Genomic DNA, 17,985 nt, shown 5'->3' with positions numbered 1-17,985 from the left:
AGGGTTTTAAGTAATTTCATTTTTAAGGATCTTTCTTGAGAAATAATTTGAACCAAGGTTTAAACACAGTGGTATTGAATGTATTTTATAAGAACAAAAAATTAGAAGTTAAATATTTAATAAAGACATGTTTAAGTACTTAGGACATTTCCATATGATGAAGAGTGACATGGAAAAAATTCTCAGGAGCCTGGAATATAGAAAAGGAAAATCCAAAATTTAAATTGTCAGGATTATGACTACTTTTTAAACTTTTTGATGTTTGTCATAAAAGAAAGCCATTTTTATACTGCAGCTAATGTAAACTAAGTTGGCAATTCTATGTTAAAATTCTTACGTTAATTGGCTAATTTGATTTTCTTATTTAAATTTATTACTCTTTAATGACAGAGCCAATTGACAAGAACAAAGGAAGAATTGGAAGCTGAGAAAAGAGATTTAATTAGAACCAATGAGAGATTGTCTCAAGAACTTGAATATTTAACAGGTAAGAAGAATTGTTTTTTAAGAAGTGCTTTAGCCTAAATCAACCCAGTCCATTTGGTTGATGATCCACAGCCCAATTCTGTAACTAATCTTTTTGTCACGGCAGTAAAACCACTTTATCAAGTGTCTAGAAAGTGGACAAATGAAAAACTTATCTCAAAGTTTATGTGTGAAAATATTTACTACAATGTTATTTGTAATACCAAATTGAAAGTATTTTCAGTGCTTTAAATGTTCAGTTGTAAAAGTTGAGCTCATACTCTTCCTTTTGTATGACCTTGCTGTCATAAACATTCAGTATAAGAACCTAAAGGGAGAGCCTGTTTTTAAAAAATAAACAGGCTAAAAGGATTGGAAGGCAAGAAAATAAGTTATATAAACAGAATATTGTGTATTACATAGCCAAGTATTCAGGTGAATGTGCCTCTTAAGCATTTTGTCTAATGGAAGTAGATTGCCTTTGGTTTTGTTTTTGAGATACTAGGGGTCAGGGGCCCAGGGGTCCAGATTGAACCTGGGACCATGTATTTGGGGAGCCAGTGTTCAACCCCTGAGCCACATCAGCTTCCCTGAGTCAGTTTTTTCATTTGTGATGCTTGTTTGTTTTTTCAGAAGGCACCAGTGTCTGAACCTGGGACCTCCCATGTGGGAGGCAGGCACTCAACCACTCAAGTTACGTGTGCTCCTTCTTTTTATATGGTCTTTAAATAATTCTATTTAAAAAAAGGAAAGAATTTTCATATGTTTTTATTGCTGTGCAATAATATTTAACTAGATAATTGTACTTTTCCAGTTTCAGGAAAAGTTACTTAAACATATTTATTGATATATTGATCAGCTATTGGGTAGGTAAAATTAAAGGAATGGAGAAGTGGACTTGGCCCAGTGGATAGGGTGTCTGCCTACCACATGGGAGGTCCGTGGTTCAAACCCTGGGCCTCCTTGACTCGTGTGGAGCTGGCCCATGCGCAGGGCTGATGCATGCAAGGAGTGCCGTGCCACGCAGGGTGTCCCCCGTGTAGGGGAGCCCCACGTGCAAGGAGTGCACCCCGTAAGGAGAGCCGCCCAGCGTGAAAGAAAGTGCAGCCTGCCCAAGAATGGTGCTGCACACACGGAGAGCTGACACTACAAGATGACTCAACAAAAAAAAAACAGATTCCCGGTGCCACTGATAAGGATAGAAGCGGTCACAGAAGAACACACAGCGAATGAACACAGAGAGCAGACAGCTGGGGGGGGGTGGGGGATAGGGAGAGAAATTTTTTAAAATCTTAAAAAAAAAAGGATGTTCTCATAAAAATTAGAATGTTAAAGAAATATAAAGGAATTAAACATGTATATTCTGACTGTCTTAAATAGATGATTTTCATATGTATTTTTGCTTTTTAATCAACGAATAGCTATTTGTAAAGATTTCATAGGTCTTTAGGTATATATCAGGAAAATTAAGCTTAATGTTGAATATTGAGCTTAAGATGCTGAATTTAAATAAAGCAACCAGTATACAATATATTTCACATGTTTGGTTAGATACATGGGTTTGGATGATTTTTATAATCTTATCCATTAAAATTAAATTAGTAGGGGGCAGCTCTGGCTCGATCAGTTGGGCTCTCATCTACCAGGTGGGAGGCCCTGGGTTTGTGTCCTGGGCCCTCGTGAAGGTGGGCTCGCCTGCACACCACGGAGCGCTACCCGGCCCGCAAGCACCATGAAGAGCTGACTCAGCAAGGTGATGCAACAAAAAATTAAAAGAGATAAGCAGAATAAAAAAACAAAACAGAAGAGCATGCAGCAAATGGACACAGAGATCAGACAGCAAGCTAGCCGCAAGGGGGGAGGGGAAATAAAAATAATTTTAAAAAAAATTTTTTTAATTACTTTTTTAAGTATGGTAGAAGCAGTTTAAAATAGGGGAGTGGAGGACTACTTTATATTAAATGTTTTTATGCCTTGAGATGCTGATTTTTGATAGCTGATTTCTCTGAACCTTTATTCCTTAATTTCAAGTTCTCTTTTGACTTTTTAGAGGATGTTAAACGTCTAAATGAAAAGCTTAAAGAAAGCAATACAACAAAGGGTGAACTTCAGTTAAAATTGGATGAACTTCAAGCTTCTGATGTTTCTATTAAGGCAAGTAACAAGTAATTCCTAATACCCAAAATCAAATTTTTGTTTAAAACTTGCCTATATTAAATTTTAAGGGAGCGGATTTGGCTCAACTGATAGAGCATCTGCCTACCAAATGGGAGGTCCAGGGTTCAAACCCAGGGCCTCCTGACCCGTGTGGTGAGTGGGCCCACGTACAGTGCTAATACGCACAAGTAGTGCCCTGCCTTGCAGGGGTGTCCCCGGCGTACGGGAGCACCACACGCAAGGAGTACGTCCCTGTAAGGAGAGCCGCCCTGCATAAAAAAGCGCAGCCTGCCCAATAGTGGCGCTGTACACACAAAGAGCTGACGCAGCAAAATGATGCAACAAAAAGACAGAACCCCCGGTGCTGCTAACAAGAATGCAAGTGGACACAGAAGAACACACAGCAAATGGACACAGTAGACAGCGGGGGGGGGGGGGGTGGGGGGGTGGAAATAAAATAAATTTTAAAAAATTTAAAAATACAGTCAAGGAAATAAGCATTGGCATAATTTTTATTCAGCTGTTTGCTTATTTGAAATTTAAATTTGTTGTAGTGGTTATCTGATTATGTTTTCTTTTAATTTTCTGTTTTAAAGTAAAATTCTCTGTGTCCCTTAGCTGTAAACAAAATCCCTCAAATAACCATGTTATTCTTAATCTTAAACATTATTTTCTTGCATTTCTTTAGTATCGAGAAAAGCGCTTGGAGCAAGAAAAAGAATTATTACATAGTCAGAACACATGGTTAAATACAGAGCTGAAAACCAAAACTGATGAACTTCTGGCTCTTGGCAGAGAAAAAGGAAATGAAATTCTAGAACTTAAATGTAATCTTGAAAACAAAAAAGAGGAGGTAAGTTAGTAAGTTGTGGTTTTCAGCATGTTGGACATGACATACTTGTGAGTTTATTTAAAAATTATTCAGTTATATCAGATTAAATATATTGTGAAATTAGGGGTCAGATGTAGGGATCATAACTCATACTTGTTAACTTTTGGCCTAAGAAATCAACCAATTGTATTTAAATAAAGAATTTAAGATATTCTTTGATGAATCTTGTTACTATTTACTATCATGATTTATCTTTCCAAAGACATTATTTAAGAGGTAGTAGTAGGTTTCGTGAGCTAAATCCAAACACATTGTTGTGTGAGCTATTGTTATATGTGTTCTATGAAAAATGTTATCTTTTTTGAGGGAAGGTTACTTTGCTTTTGATGGACAGCATATGCTTCTTATCAGATTAATTTCAGTTAATATGGCACCCCTGCCCCTCCCCCCATTCTTACTTTTCTTTCTAGGTTTCTAGAATGGAAGAACAGATGAATGGTTTGAAAACGTCAAATGAGCATCTTCAAAAGCATGTAGAGGATCTGTTGACCAAATTGAAAGAGGTATAGTTAACCATTTTAAAATGTGTCTTTTGATGGAATTGGTGGTAGTATATTTTAATGAATGTAACAAACATTGTTGATTTATGAATGTAATTGTGGCTAAAACTGGCAGTCTAGTTCGTTGGAGGACAGCTGGCGGATAATGGTAATCTAAAGTCTGTAAAACTGATTTTGGTAGTAGATGAGAATTGTGGTTAATATAAACACAAATGTTATTTTACTACAAGGTGTTAAGAATATGGTAATACATGGAAGGAATATAATGTAACTTATAGATTATAGTTAACAGTAATATAATTTTGTAGCAAAAGCAAAGAAAGTACTGGATCAATGCCAAAGGTCAAAAAAATGGGTTTAGTTTAATGAGATATGACTATGATTAAGCTTTTTTTTCCCTTCACTTTCTTTATTAACAAGAAGACCTTGAACATGTCATTTAACCAGTTTGTGTTTATCTGCATAGCTTTCTAAACACTGGAGGAGCAGTTGAGTTTGTTTTTAAGATTACATGTGATAAAAGTGCCTGGACAGAATTTGTTGGCATAGCACTTCCATTACTTGTTAAGCTGCCTTTTGTCTATTTTATTTTCTGAATTTAAAATAAAGTTTACTTAGAAATAAATAAACTGTGTATCTATACAAACATATTGAAGCATTTGTGATGCTTGTTAGTTTAAAAAATGATTTCATGCTTTGAACTGTTCCTGACACCATTAATCTACCAACCTAAATGTAGCTATGCTAAAATAGCTAGAATTAGAAATATCAATTTTATCTTATATCCAAAATACTGCCTTAAAAATGAATATGGGTTAATTTTAATGTCATTTAACTTTTCCACTTCAAGATAAAAATTTCATTAATATTTTATCATTAAGGTTTACCTTTGTCTTGAACATTGACTTAATTTTGGTGTTTTAATCCTTATCTCTTACTTTACAAAACTGGAGTTTTTATTTTGGCATTTGATAAACATTCTAAATTCAGTTTAAAGTAGACTGCTATATGTGGGTTATTTTTTCAGGCAAAGGAGCAGCAAGCCAGTATGGAAGAGAAATTCCACAATGAATTAAATGCCCACATAAAACTGTCTAACCTATATAAGGTAAGTATTCATCTACATATTTTAGCATCCCAATGTTGCATTACTGACTTTTAAGTAATACTTTAACTTTTAGAGTGCTGCTGATGACTCAGAGGCAAAGAGTAATGAACTGACTCGGGCAGTGGATGAACTACACAAACTTTTAAAAGATGCAGGAGAAGGTGAGAGTTTCCAGTTAGAGGAAGAATATTTTACTTTTAGATAGAAGGTATTTTTTCCTTTACTTCTGTGTTGATTGTTGGGTTGAGAAGTCAGACTAACTTTATTAGGAACACAACTTGATATAGAAAAGATCTTTAGATTAAGAAACTCAAAATTGTATTTTCAGCAAATAGTATAAAAGTATAGATATTTGTTTTTCTTCTTTATTTCACTTTACAATCTTATATGTATTGTTTTTTGATTTCTAATAAAAATGCTCTCCATTTTTCAAAAATTTGCCTTGTTATCTGTATATGGGTTTATAATTGGATCACTTTATTGAGTCATAAATAATCCTCACTTTTTACATTGTTAGTAGAATATTCTTGGGGTTTTTTTAGGGTAAGGTATTTGCGTATGATGTTGTCCAGTCTGTATTTCAGACTGTGAGGATTATAATTGAAACCAAATTTAAGATCTCTTGTCCCTTGTGAATAAGAAACATCAAAAGTAGAAGCACAGTCACCAGGCCAGGGCATTTCAGTAATTATAAGTAGAACAAGAGCTTTTAGTAGCTGCTATCAGCCACAAATTAGAGTTTAATGTTGTTTGGCAAAGGGAAAAACAATATTCTGTTACATTTTGTAAATTGCAAGGTTTTTATTATGTGGTTGGATGAATTGTTTTTAAAAATGATTTTAGCCAACAAGGCAATACAGGATCATCTTCTAGAAGTAGAGGAATCTAAAGATCAAATGGGAAAAGAACTGCTTGAGAAAATAGGAAAATTGGAAAAGGAACTACAGAATGCAAATGACCTTCTTTCTGCCACAAAACGTAAAGGTATGGATAGTACATGCTTATTGATGGCTTGAAATACTAGAGCTTCCCTGCATAATAGTCATTTAATGAATGGTATTTCTCTGTCATGCTGTAATATAGGTAACTCCATCAAGCTAAGTTGTTTTTTTTTTAATTTTAAAATTAATATTCTACTGGTATCATAAGTAAATTGTCAGTTGTAAGTATCATTTGATCACCCAAAATTGCAGGTCACTTCCCAGCATAGTAATTACTACATAACTTAAAATTAGGTTGTCCTGAATCTCTGGACTGTCCATGTGATAGCCAGGCCCTGAGCCTCAACAGACTTGTAACTCCTACCCTCTGGTTTATTGGACTTACCCCAGCCAGATAACAGGGAGGTGAAGAAGGTCAACCACCATACCAGGGAGCCAAGAGTGCCTACAACTGCAAGCAGGAGACTTGCATCCGTCATCCAAGTGGAGTCTAAGCACCCTCTCGATATAGAGTTGGAGTGGATATAACCATCCCAGGGTGCACAGGATGGAGGGATAGAGTATGGATTAGAGTGGACTTACTGATATTCTATTCTGGAACTATTGTGATTAGTAATGGAAGTAAATGTAGCATTGATGTGGAGAAAGTCGCCACAGTAGCTGGTGAGGGTAGGGAGTGGGAAGAAGAGATGTGATGGGGCATTTTCAGATCTTGGAAATGTTGTCCCCAGTTGTCCTGGGTGGTACTGTGGGGACAGTTACTGGACATTGTATGTCCTGCCATGGCCAACTGGGTAGACTGGGGGAGAGTGTAAACTATAATATGGACCATTGACCATGTGATGCAGCAGTGCTCAGAGATGTATTCACCAAGTGCAATGAATTTTCCATTATGATGGAGGTTGTTGTTATGGGAGGAGTGGGGTGAGGGGCATGGGGGGTTTATGGGGACCTCATTTTTTTTAATGTAACATTAAAAAAATAATAAAGACAATAAAAATTAAAAAATTAAAAGGGAAAATTAGCTTATGTTTTATGACTATTTGATCTCATATTTTAAAATCTTAATGGAAATCAGTATGTGAAGAATAATAGTATCATTTATTTTTTAATTGTCTTGGAAAACGTTTGTGACTTTAGTTTAAAATTTTACAAAAACATACTAAGTATGTATATCTTGACACAGGCGCTATATTATCTGAAGAAGAACTTGCAGCCATGTCTCCTACTGCCGCAGCTATAGCTAAGATAGTGAAACCTGGCATGAAATTAACTGAGGTAAGAATGGTGTTAAATCTTACTTTTATTTTCCTTCATCAGAGATGTTCAGATCTCTCTGGAACATTAATCCCCAGAAAGTTTATTGAGTAATGTCTCATCCTAGGAAGGGCTTTCTTGGTTCCTAGATTCTGTGTAACATGTAGTAAATATTTCTGTCTTGTGTAAGTGCTACAGAATGTTTATTATGAAGCTAGATAGGCTATATACTTTTGTTGTTATCCTTAGATTTGAAATAATCTCTCTTTTGGTTTCAGCTATATAATGCTTATGTGGAAACACAAGATCAGTTGCTTTTGGAGAAACTAGAGAATAAGAAAATTAATAAATACCTAGATGAAATAGTGAAAGAAGTTGAAGCCAAGGCACCAATTTTGAAACGTCAGCGTGAAGAGTATGAACGTGCACAGAAAGCTGTGGCGAGTTTATCTGTTAAACTTGAACAAGCTATGAAGGTTGGTATGTTTCTAAATTTTATATGTGGGAAAAATACAGATGAGAAATGATTGATTAGCTAGTTTCTTTCTTGAAGTATCTGAGTTAAAAAAAATTAAATACATTTTCAGTGATGTGATAATTTATACGTTTTTAAGCTTCTTATTATATTATTAAATAGCTCTAATTGCAAAAAGTTCTACCTTTATTCAACGAACATCATGAGAGCCAGTTTGTTTTTAAGAAAATATATATTTTTCTTTGGATTCTGTAGTAGAGGATAAATAGCAAATCTCCTTTGGCCATTCCTTTTCAAGTTAAAATAGTAATCTTTTTTGTAATTGAATTTTCTTAAATTTGGGATTGTAGTTCTTTGTCTGCCTGCCACTTGTTCTAATCCTTCTAGAAATGATAATACCATAAGTAAGAACTAACTTTTTTTATACCATTTCATAATTTAGTAACTATATATTATGTTTATTACATTCTTTTACATATTGAAAGTGCCAAGGAAACTGATAAATATCCTTTGAGTACTTTTTAATGGAAAATAGATTTTAAAAGTGTTCCTATCCTTTAAATTTTTTGGTTTTAGGGTGCCACTGTTAATATTACTAAGGGAAATAATTTAGATTAAAGAAGTTTTTTTAGGAAATTCAGCTAAATCAATTTTTGTCTACTACTGCAAACTGGTAACTTTTTCATTCCCTCCCTCTCATGTATATCCATCCATCCATACATCCATCCATCCAGTAGATACTTCCCTTAACTCAAAGTTAAACCCCTTTTGCTGTGGTGGCAACAATTTAAAGATCAGCGTAAATCCATGTGTATTGTATCTAATGGGCTCTTTCTTTTAAATCAAATGAAGTCTAGCTGTCTTTCCTTGCCTGCGAGTATTAACTTTCTGATACCACCCTCCCAAGTGTGGTTTAAAAAGAGATTCCTTGAGACTAATTAGATCCTATTTAGTTTCTCACTGTTGACTTCCCTAGGGTTTTACCTGAAACTTCTTGTTTCCTGAACCAAATTAGTGACATAGAGGGCTTTATCAGATAATAGCAACTATTCATTGCAAAAAAAACTTGCTCTTCTTTCATTGACTGTTCAGTAACAGTAATAAAATTCCCTTAAATATTTTTTCTTTACTGCTGAAGAGTTAAATTTCTGCACCTGCCTTTAGCTAAATCTCTGTCCATAACATCTGCATCTGTCCATAATATATATCATGTATTCTCAACCTAAAGTTTGTGATGTTCATTTGTTAGTCTCTTAGGGTTTCATAACCAAATCGCTTCCTTCCTTGTCATCTTAATTAAGCCCATTTTGAACTGAGTAGATTTTTCTACCGTTACCATCTTTCATGAATGATTGCCTACTTAATTTGTCACATTCTTGTTCCTACAGAAAAGGATTATGCATTACTGGGGCATTCTGCTCAGAGATACTTGAAACATTAGAATAAATATGGAATTTATTTCTTGAATAGTATTTAAAACTATTATTTGGAAACAAATCAGTAAGATGTAAAATTCACATGAATTTGAGATAAAACATAAGATTTCTAAGGTTTATCTGCTTCTGGCAAATATCTCAAAACTCTGCCCGTAATTCCTTGATAATATTGTGGTGCATCACTGCAAATAGCGCATATCCTATACTTTCTTCCTCCTTTTCTTTTTTTCCTACAGTCTCATGACATTGGTTGCTGCTTTAGAATTAAATCCTGATGACATCTTTATAAATTAAGCCTTTTATGTATTTTACCCCTTTTTTTTCCCCACATGTATTTCCAAATGAAAAGTGTAATAATGCTTATCACTGCAATGTAGTCCTATGTTTTTGCTTAGTAACATAACCTTTCAGGTGTTGCTGTGACATCATTTGATAATACACTCTGAGTTTTGCTGATTATAATTGGCAGTGAATTTGAGTGAGGGCCCAAGTAACATCTTTTTTATATAGTGATGAGCATGATAGTGATGAGTAGTCTCTGTGATATTAAGAAATTTGTATTTATATTTGTACACAATTTCTCTTATAGAGGCTAGAAGTTTTTTAGTTTATAGCTGATTAGTGTGGTATTTGAGTACTGTTTTGTTTATTCATTTATCTACACTTCATTTTTCTAAATCTTGGAAGGAAATATAGGATTTCACTTGAATTTATATTTTAAAGGAGATTCAGCGATTGCAGGAGGATACTGATAAAGCCAACAAACATTCATCTGTACTTGAAAGAGACAATCAAAGAATGGAAATACAAATAAAAGATCTTTCACAACAGGTTAGAAATTTTTCATTTCCATTTCTTTTTCACCTGGCTACCCAGAAACACTCACTCTATTTTTACCCTTTCTGGCCCCAGGTAGGTAAATCTGTGAAGATGTCCAAGATAAAACTACCATATATGAAACAATAATCAATTAGAAATATCATTCTAGCAGAATTACATCCTAGCCATTGTTTTTTTATAGCATCTACCTTTTCTTTTTTTCCCTTTGAAGTGGTTGCTAAATTTCCAAATTATGTCCGGTGGCTGTAATGATTGAAATAATTCAAAGATAGTCTTTTCCCTCTTCATCCCCCCAGGTAACCATTGTAACCAAAGTTAACAGACTGGTATATATCCCTTCACATCTTTCTCCTTAAATGTAGAAACACATGTGAGCATATGTAAAGTTATATACATATATAAGGGTTGTTTATTTTTACTGAAATAAAATTATGTATCATTACCCTGCAATTTGCTTTCTGTAGTTAACAAGTTAGTAGATGTAGATCTCTCATTCATATTTTTCCCCTAACTTTGATCCTTGGGTATACATAGGATTTGCATATGAATGGTATTATATACATACTTTCTAAAAACAATTTTATTTATCATACCTCCTACTTGTCATACAGTACATGCATAAACACATGGATTAGATACATAATCTCATAGGTTTTACTTGCTCGTTGTTTTAGAAAAATAGAGCTGTATTACTGGAATTAAAAATTGGCTACTTATTTAGAAGTAACAACTTTCGTAATACACTTTATGGAAATTAAAACTTTATTTCATTAAAGTTTTCTTTTGATTGTTTAGATCTTAATATGTAAAGTGATAAAACTTGATGCTTATGGATTTTTTATTTTTTTTAATACTTTTGGATACTTCGTGTTTTAAGGTAACAATTTAAATTAGTACAGGTTGAGGTTTCATAACTAATATTTCCATATTCTTCTAAATATTTCTAGGATCGAAGCCAGTACTATCTTATAACTTATTAAAACCTTATTTTATTCATTTTTAGATTAGAGTGCTTTTGATGGAACTTGAAGAGGCAAGGGGTAACCATGTGATTCGTGATGAGGAAGTAAGTTCTGCTGATATAAGTAGTTCATCTGAAGTAATATCACAGCATCTAGTATCTTACAGAAATATTGAAGAACTTCAGCAGCAAAATCAGCGTCTCTTAGTAGCTCTTAGGGAACTCGGGGAAACTAGAGAAAGAGAAGAACAAGAAACGACTTCATCCACGTAAGTAGTTGACTACCTCAGTTTGTTCGGCAAGCATTCATTGAATACTTGGTACATACTCCTAACAGTGCTGGAAACTAAGGATATAGTGACTAGGGAAGAAAGAAATCGAGCAGCCATACCAAAAAAACGCTATTATCAGACACTTCAGTTTATGGGTAAGATGAACAAGTAAATAGTTAATTCTAGTATAATGTGTTTAGTACTGTGTTAGAAAAAAGCTTATCTCTAGGAGCATAGAGGTGGAGAACAGCCTATCTTAGATTTCAGGGAACATACCAGGCTTCGTGAAGAAGAACTGAGTTGAGTGAGTAGTGAAGGATATGTAAGACTTATCCAAGCAGAGTAGAGTTGTTTAAAAAAAAGTTGCACTGGGGAGCAGATTTAGCTCAAGTGGTTGAACACCTGATTCCTGCATACGGGATCCCAGGTTCAATCCCTAAGACCTCCTAAAAACAAATAAACAAATGAAAAAAACAATCCTCGTTGGGAGCAGATGTAGTTCTGTGGTTGAGCACCCCTTTTCCATGTACTTGGTCCTGGGTTCAATCCCTGGTACCTCCTTTAAAAAATATGTTGCTTGGTGCTAGACAGGAAGGAATGGCAAGAAGATTGGAGTTTGAACTGAGTGGAATTGACTTTGGTTTTGGAAACAGATTTTTCAGATGGCATTGATGACTATCTGAGACCTGTATGGTGGAGGTTTAAAAATTGGTTTTTTAAATATGAATAAAAGAAAAAAGGAAGTATAAGAAGAAAATAGTATGTTAATGATAGATGATAAAGACATTTAGTTAAGTTATGGTGGAAATTATAATTGCCTGACTCTTAATCTCAATCCTGTGAAATAGACTGATTTCTTTTCCAACAGAATCACTGAGCTTCAGGTCAAACTTGAGAGCTCCCTTGCTGAATTGGAACAACTCCGAGAGTCACGACAGCATCAAATGCAACTTGTTGATTCCATAGCTCGCCAGCGTGATATGTACCGTATTTTATTGTCACAAACAACAGGGGTTGCCATTCCATTACAAGGTATGCTTTTATGTTACCTTGAAAGTTTCTAAGTGTTTTAGAGAAATATTTCTACATAACATTTAGGGAATGGAATTTCTTCAAAGGTAATATTCACTCTAGTGCTTCAAATTTGACTACTATATTTCATTGAACGTAGGTTTCATCAATTTTAAGCTACATTGTTATATATCTTCAAGAAGGAGGAAATACCAATGTTGAAAAATATGCACCTTAGAATTAGTAAATTACAGCATTTATTTGGTTATGTTTTGTTTTAACATTTCATCTATAAATATTAAATAACCTTTAATCAAAAGACAGTAGGGGAGCAGTTGTAGCTCTGTTGTGCACCTACCTCCCATGTAGAAAGTTCAATCCCAAGTACCTCCTAAAAAAAAGACAAAGGTTGTTTAGATTCCTTGTTTTATAATCCCAGCAATCTTGATTTCATTTAAATAACTTATTTTTTTTATTTTGGCAATGATATATTTGCAAAGAAATATTGAAGCTGATCTACAAAAGCCAACAAAGCATTTTTTGGTCTTTTTACTTTTCTGAAGCTTCCAGTTTAGATGATATTTCTCTTGTGTCAACTCCAAAACGTTCAAGTACATTGCAGACTGTTTCTACTCCTGCTCCAGTACCTGCTATTGAGTCAACAGAGGCTATTGAAGCTAAGGCTGCCCTTAAACAGGTAAAGGTCATACTATCATCTTTGGGTTAGGTTCATAGAGAATGCAGAGTATCATCTTTTAATTTCTGCAAATATTTAGTTGCAGGAAATTTTTGAGAACTACAAAAAAGAAAAGACAGATAATGAAAAGATACAAAACGAGCAGCTTGAGAAACTTCAGGAGCAAGTTACAGATTTGCGATCACAAAACACCAAAATTTCTACTCAGCTAGATTTTGCTTCTAAACGGTACATTTTTTTTTTGTTCAAAATAATAAGTTTTAAATATTATAATTCAGTGTGAAGTTGGTTTTTTAAGTTATAAAATTTGTGGATGGGGAAAAATCATTGATTTAATACTTTCTAACAGAAAGTCACAAGGTCCAAGAATCAATTACGAGGGTTAATTTGCAGTAGTGTTAGCTTTTTGTGAATCGTGTTGCAGGATGAGAAGCTTCAGAGATTTGTCTTTCAATACTAGTTAATAATTCTGGGCAGTACTAAGGGGGCTAAGTATTTATTTAATAATTTGAGATTCATGTGAGGAATGTTGCTTGTTTTCTTTCCTCAGTTTTAAGGGGACTGACTTTTCCCTCAGGACTTAATTGTTGGATAAGTGCAATAGAGGATAAGAAAAAGATGAGCAAATTTCATTCAGTCTTCAAATTTAGGTAGAAGAAAAGGGGAGTGGTTTGGATAATTAATTTTGTGAAAATTCACTTTATTGGTTAATAAGAAAGCAATAGTAAATTTCATTCCATGAATATTTGTTATTAGAGCCATTGAATACTTGCTAGTTTAACAAGTTAAAATTTATTTCTATACACATGGTAAAACTTTATTTTTATAAGAATGTATCAGGCATTTATCCCTATACCACTAGCAGTTCAGCACCTCCAAATCAAAAGCACCTTTTTTCCCCCTACATTGATAGCTCCATCCAGCCATTTCTGAGCTTTCCAGTACAAAGAAAATAAGATGAAGGATTATAGAGGACAAATGGATTGCCAAAAACCTATCACCAAACATGCATAAATATTTTAAATTGCATTCTGCCTTATGTTGGGTGGCTAGTGTATCAACTTTGCAAATGAAAATTAGTATTTGATGATAGTATTGGCATTTTGAATAGGATTAAAAATTTTAATGAGTAAGATTAAAAATGTTATTCAGCATGAAATACTTGCTTATTTAGAACTTGAATTTAACTGTTAAATATGAGATTTAGAAAAAAGATGAAAGATTTTGCATGATCATGGAAGCCACTTTTTCATATTAGTAATCACTTAAGATTGAATAACTGCGATTGTGAAACTCTTCAAGGAACTAAACAAAGATATAGTATTTCAGCTGTTTATAAAATTTTTTTTTCATGCAAGTTATGAAATGCTACAAGATAATGTTGAAGGATATCGTCGTGAAATAACATCCCTTCATGAGCGAAATCAAAAACTCACTGCGACAACTCAAAAACAGGAACAGATCATCAATACTATGACTCAAGATTTCAGAGGAGCAAATGAAAAACTAGCTGTTGCAGAAGTGAGACCAATTTCCCTCATTATAAATTGCTTCTGACATTCCTTTTTCAGTTATTACTTTTATTTAACTGATTGGTATGACATGGATATGAGAAATTGCAATTTTTATTATATAGTTTTCAGATAGCTAATTTGTATCTTCAGGGCAAATGTTCGTATTAAAGTTGAAGAGGAAAAGAAGTTTCTTTCCCTGCTAAACCCAAGATTTTCTTACAAGTCTTCTATTTCAAAGTGAATTTGTTAGTTTTTCCCTGTTATAGCAGAGGCAAATTGAATATTTGTTTTTGCTCATCTCTAATGAAAGAATATTAAAAAATTATATTTAGCATTGAATTGTTTGTATTCCTGAATTTCAACTTGAGTATAAACTAATCTTTGAAATAAAGTTATTCTTAACATCTTTTTTTCATCATTACCTGTGAGCTAGATATGCTTGTCCCCCATTTTATCTGAGACTTAAAGGCTCTGTAAGTTTCCCATATTTGGGCAGTCATGAAGGGATATACTGGTTGGGACTTTAACCCAAATTTCCTAATTCTTTTGGCTATATTCTTTCATTTTTTAAAATCATACTCCCACTCCATTGTGGGGAGTGGGCAGCAGCACTTGTTCAAACTGGTGGAGTAAGGTTTTTGATTAAATTTGTATAATTCATCATGTGCGAATATGAATAATTTGAAGGTATCATTTTTCAAAGCACTCTCCCAGATAACCTGAGACTCATAGTATAAATGGGCCAGTTAGAACTCTTAAACAAGTACTTAGAAACCAGCCTTGAATATTAAAACTTGCTTAATATAGTAGTATGCAGGTATGATTAGACTATAGCAAGGTGATGCAATTTTTTTTTCACTGTGGCACTTTAGACTTTAGTTTTAAAGGCTGGTTTGTTAGAGCAAAGAAATAATGTAGTAATTGAAAAATTTTTCCTTTGATATATTAATATTGCCAGTAATTTTTGCTTCATATTTCAACACATGAATCTGGGTGTTATTTTTCCTTATAGGATAAGATATAGTATCGTTAGTACTAAGAAATGTGAAGTACTCAAAGTATTTTAATTTTTAAATTTTATTACTACATTTGACACAGTGTTCTCCATTATTTCTTTTACTGGTATTTGCCTCAAGGTAAGAGCAGAAAATTTGAAGAAGGAAAAGGAAATGCTTAAATTGTCAGAAGTCCGTCTTTCTCAGCAGAGAGAGTCTTTGTTAGCTGAACAGAGGGGACAAAACTTGCTGCTAACTAATCTACAAACAATTCAGGTAACTTAATAAAAACCGTATGTGGAAAAAGTTTAAATATTAAGTTTAAATATTTTTATTACTGTATTCTCTGAATTTTTTTAATTAGAAAATTTAGATGTCATTTGTCATCACTTTACGAATGTTTGAATTTTTTTGTTCATCGAGACATTTCAATATTTTAAATAAGACATTGAAGAAGAACTGATTGAAGCCATGCAATTGGCAGTTTTGAGCCTCAGGTGTATGATTAGTGTCCTGTGTAGCTTAACTACCACATTATATTATACAATATCTTAGTTTTTATCTTTTTTTAAAAAAACTTCAGAAAGTCTGAATGATAATATATAATTTGTTTTTTCCCTATCATGTAGATGTTTTAATATGGAAAATGTCAAAATACATTCTGGTAAATATTCTCACCTTTAGCTTCTACAGGTTGAAGTAGGTAATAATCACCTTGTAGCTTTTTTTTTTTGGTCTTTTTTTACGTAAGAGTAACCAAAAATCTCTTCTTTACTTAGGGAATACTAGAGCGATCAGAAACAGAAACCAAACAAAGGCTTAGTAACCAGATAGAAAAATTGGAAAATGAGATATCTCATCTGAAGAAGAAGCTGGAAAATGAGGTTGAACAGAGGCATACACTTACTAGAAATTTAGATGTGAGTCTATCAGAGTCTATTGGATTTCTGTAATTAATTTATGTTCAGTAATTAATCTGGTTTGTAGACACATTGTCATCTCAAGATGAAGCATGGTTTTGAAGAAAATGCTTTAAATTATAACCTTTTCCTGCCTCTTTTTTGCCTAGTAATTTTTTATTAGCTGTATATATTGTATATTTTACCCTGTCTTAGTCCTGGGTATTTTCATATTTCTATAAATCTTTTTAAATTTTGTTCAGGGATTCAGTGAAATTACTTGGAAGTTGTTTGGTTCTTTCAAGGCCTACTTTTTATAGTTTATTACATGGGCCTGGAGCATCATTCTATCTAGGACTAACTAATCCTTACTACTGAGGCAACACTTTCCTGAGTACAATACCCAAATGTACCATGAATTATGAGTTTTTCCAGACTGTCTGCTAGGAATAGGAACTGTTCCTGACTCTGTGAGCGCCAGGCATTTTTCACTCTAATCCCTTTGGATGGTTGTTTCCCCTTTGGGGTAGTCTTCTCACATGCATGAAGTGATTAGTATTCTGCTGAGCATCTAAGAGGGACCCTCTGCAGATCTCCAAGGTTTTCTATCTGTACAATTCTCTCCTCTCTGGTATTCTATCTTCTGAACTTATGCTTTATTAGTCTCCCTGAACTCTTCAACTCCCTGAATTCTTTCAACTCAAAGAATTTGCTGGGCTTTTCCTCAGTTCCCTTGTCTGCCACAGCCTGGAAAGCAAGTTAGTAAGCTAGGACAGTTTATGGGACTTGCCTCCTCTTTCACATCTCAGGAATCACTGTTCTTCAATCTCTGATGTCCAGTGTCTTGAAAATTATTGTTTCATGTGTTTTGTCTGGACTTTTTAGTGGTTTTAGCTAAAGGATAGATCTGATTCCTATTACTCCATCGTGGCTAGTTTTAAGGGCCTATAAGGTAAAATTGGTGCCTCTAGTTACTTAGGAACTTAGAATAGTATTTGTAGAGTTAATATATAGATAAATATATTTCTTTTAATAGGTTCAACTTTTAGATACAAAGAGACAATTGGATGCTGAGACAAATCTTCATCTTAACACAAAAGAACTGTTTAAAAATGCTCAAAAGGAAATTGCTACATTGAAACAGCATCTCAGTAATATGGAAGTCCAACTTGCTTCTCAGTCCTCACAGAGATCTGGCAGAGGTAAATAATGAGGAGACTGATAATAGTATTAAATAAGTACTTTAGGTTTATAATATTTCATATAAATAGCCTTATTCTTTGTAGATGCTAATGAAGGAAAAAAAACCCACTTTTAACTCTTTGTATTGTAAAGCTCAGTTTTAGGCTTAAATTAATCTGCAGAATTTTTTGAGCGTCCCCAGAAGATTCAAAATAGTTTGGCATGGCATTTTACCAAGGTATGCTCCTAGATTGCCAATTGTTGAAACCATTTAATGATACTTTAAAAATTTTTTGAGAAGGGCTTGTATTTAAATTTTTAATCATTTCCTTTTTTGAGATAAGATTACTTATTGAATCTGTAACGATATGATTAACTTAGAG

The 17,985-nt window shown here is 33.7% G+C and overlaps 1 protein-coding gene across 3 annotated transcripts in view; it reads left to right on the top strand.

The window, feature by feature from the left end:
- Positions 1-17,985, top strand: part of TPR (translocated promoter region, nuclear basket protein) — a 72,205-nt gene that overhangs the window by 6,301 nt on the left and 47,919 nt on the right. For all 3 annotated transcript variants that reach the window (XM_058274878.1, XM_004468436.4, XM_058274879.2), the window contains exons 5-22: positions 391-487; positions 2,516-2,619; positions 3,311-3,475; positions 3,925-4,017; positions 5,042-5,122; positions 5,196-5,283; positions 5,966-6,106; positions 7,250-7,341; positions 7,599-7,796; positions 9,955-10,062; positions 11,075-11,301; positions 12,173-12,336; positions 12,879-13,012; positions 13,092-13,240; positions 14,371-14,533; positions 15,663-15,797; positions 16,301-16,441; positions 17,457-17,622. In XM_058274878.1, coding sequence (XP_058130861.1) covers positions 391-487; positions 2,516-2,619; positions 3,311-3,475; positions 3,925-4,017; positions 5,042-5,122; positions 5,196-5,283; positions 5,966-6,106; positions 7,250-7,341; positions 7,599-7,796; positions 9,955-10,062; positions 11,075-11,301; positions 12,173-12,336; positions 12,879-13,012; positions 13,092-13,240; positions 14,371-14,533; positions 15,663-15,797; positions 16,301-16,441; positions 17,457-17,622 — 2,446 coding nt within the window. The remainder of the gene's footprint in view (positions 1-390; positions 488-2,515; positions 2,620-3,310; positions 3,476-3,924; positions 4,018-5,041; positions 5,123-5,195; positions 5,284-5,965; positions 6,107-7,249; positions 7,342-7,598; positions 7,797-9,954; positions 10,063-11,074; positions 11,302-12,172; positions 12,337-12,878; positions 13,013-13,091; positions 13,241-14,370; positions 14,534-15,662; positions 15,798-16,300; positions 16,442-17,456; positions 17,623-17,985) is intronic.

This window comes from Dasypus novemcinctus, chromosome 13, assembly GCF_030445035.2.
Source record: "Dasypus novemcinctus isolate mDasNov1 chromosome 13, mDasNov1.1.hap2, whole genome shotgun sequence".
Lineage (NCBI taxonomy): Eukaryota > Metazoa > Chordata > Mammalia > Cingulata > Dasypodidae > Dasypus > Dasypus novemcinctus.
This window is presented reverse-complemented; position numbering and strand designations above follow the sequence as displayed.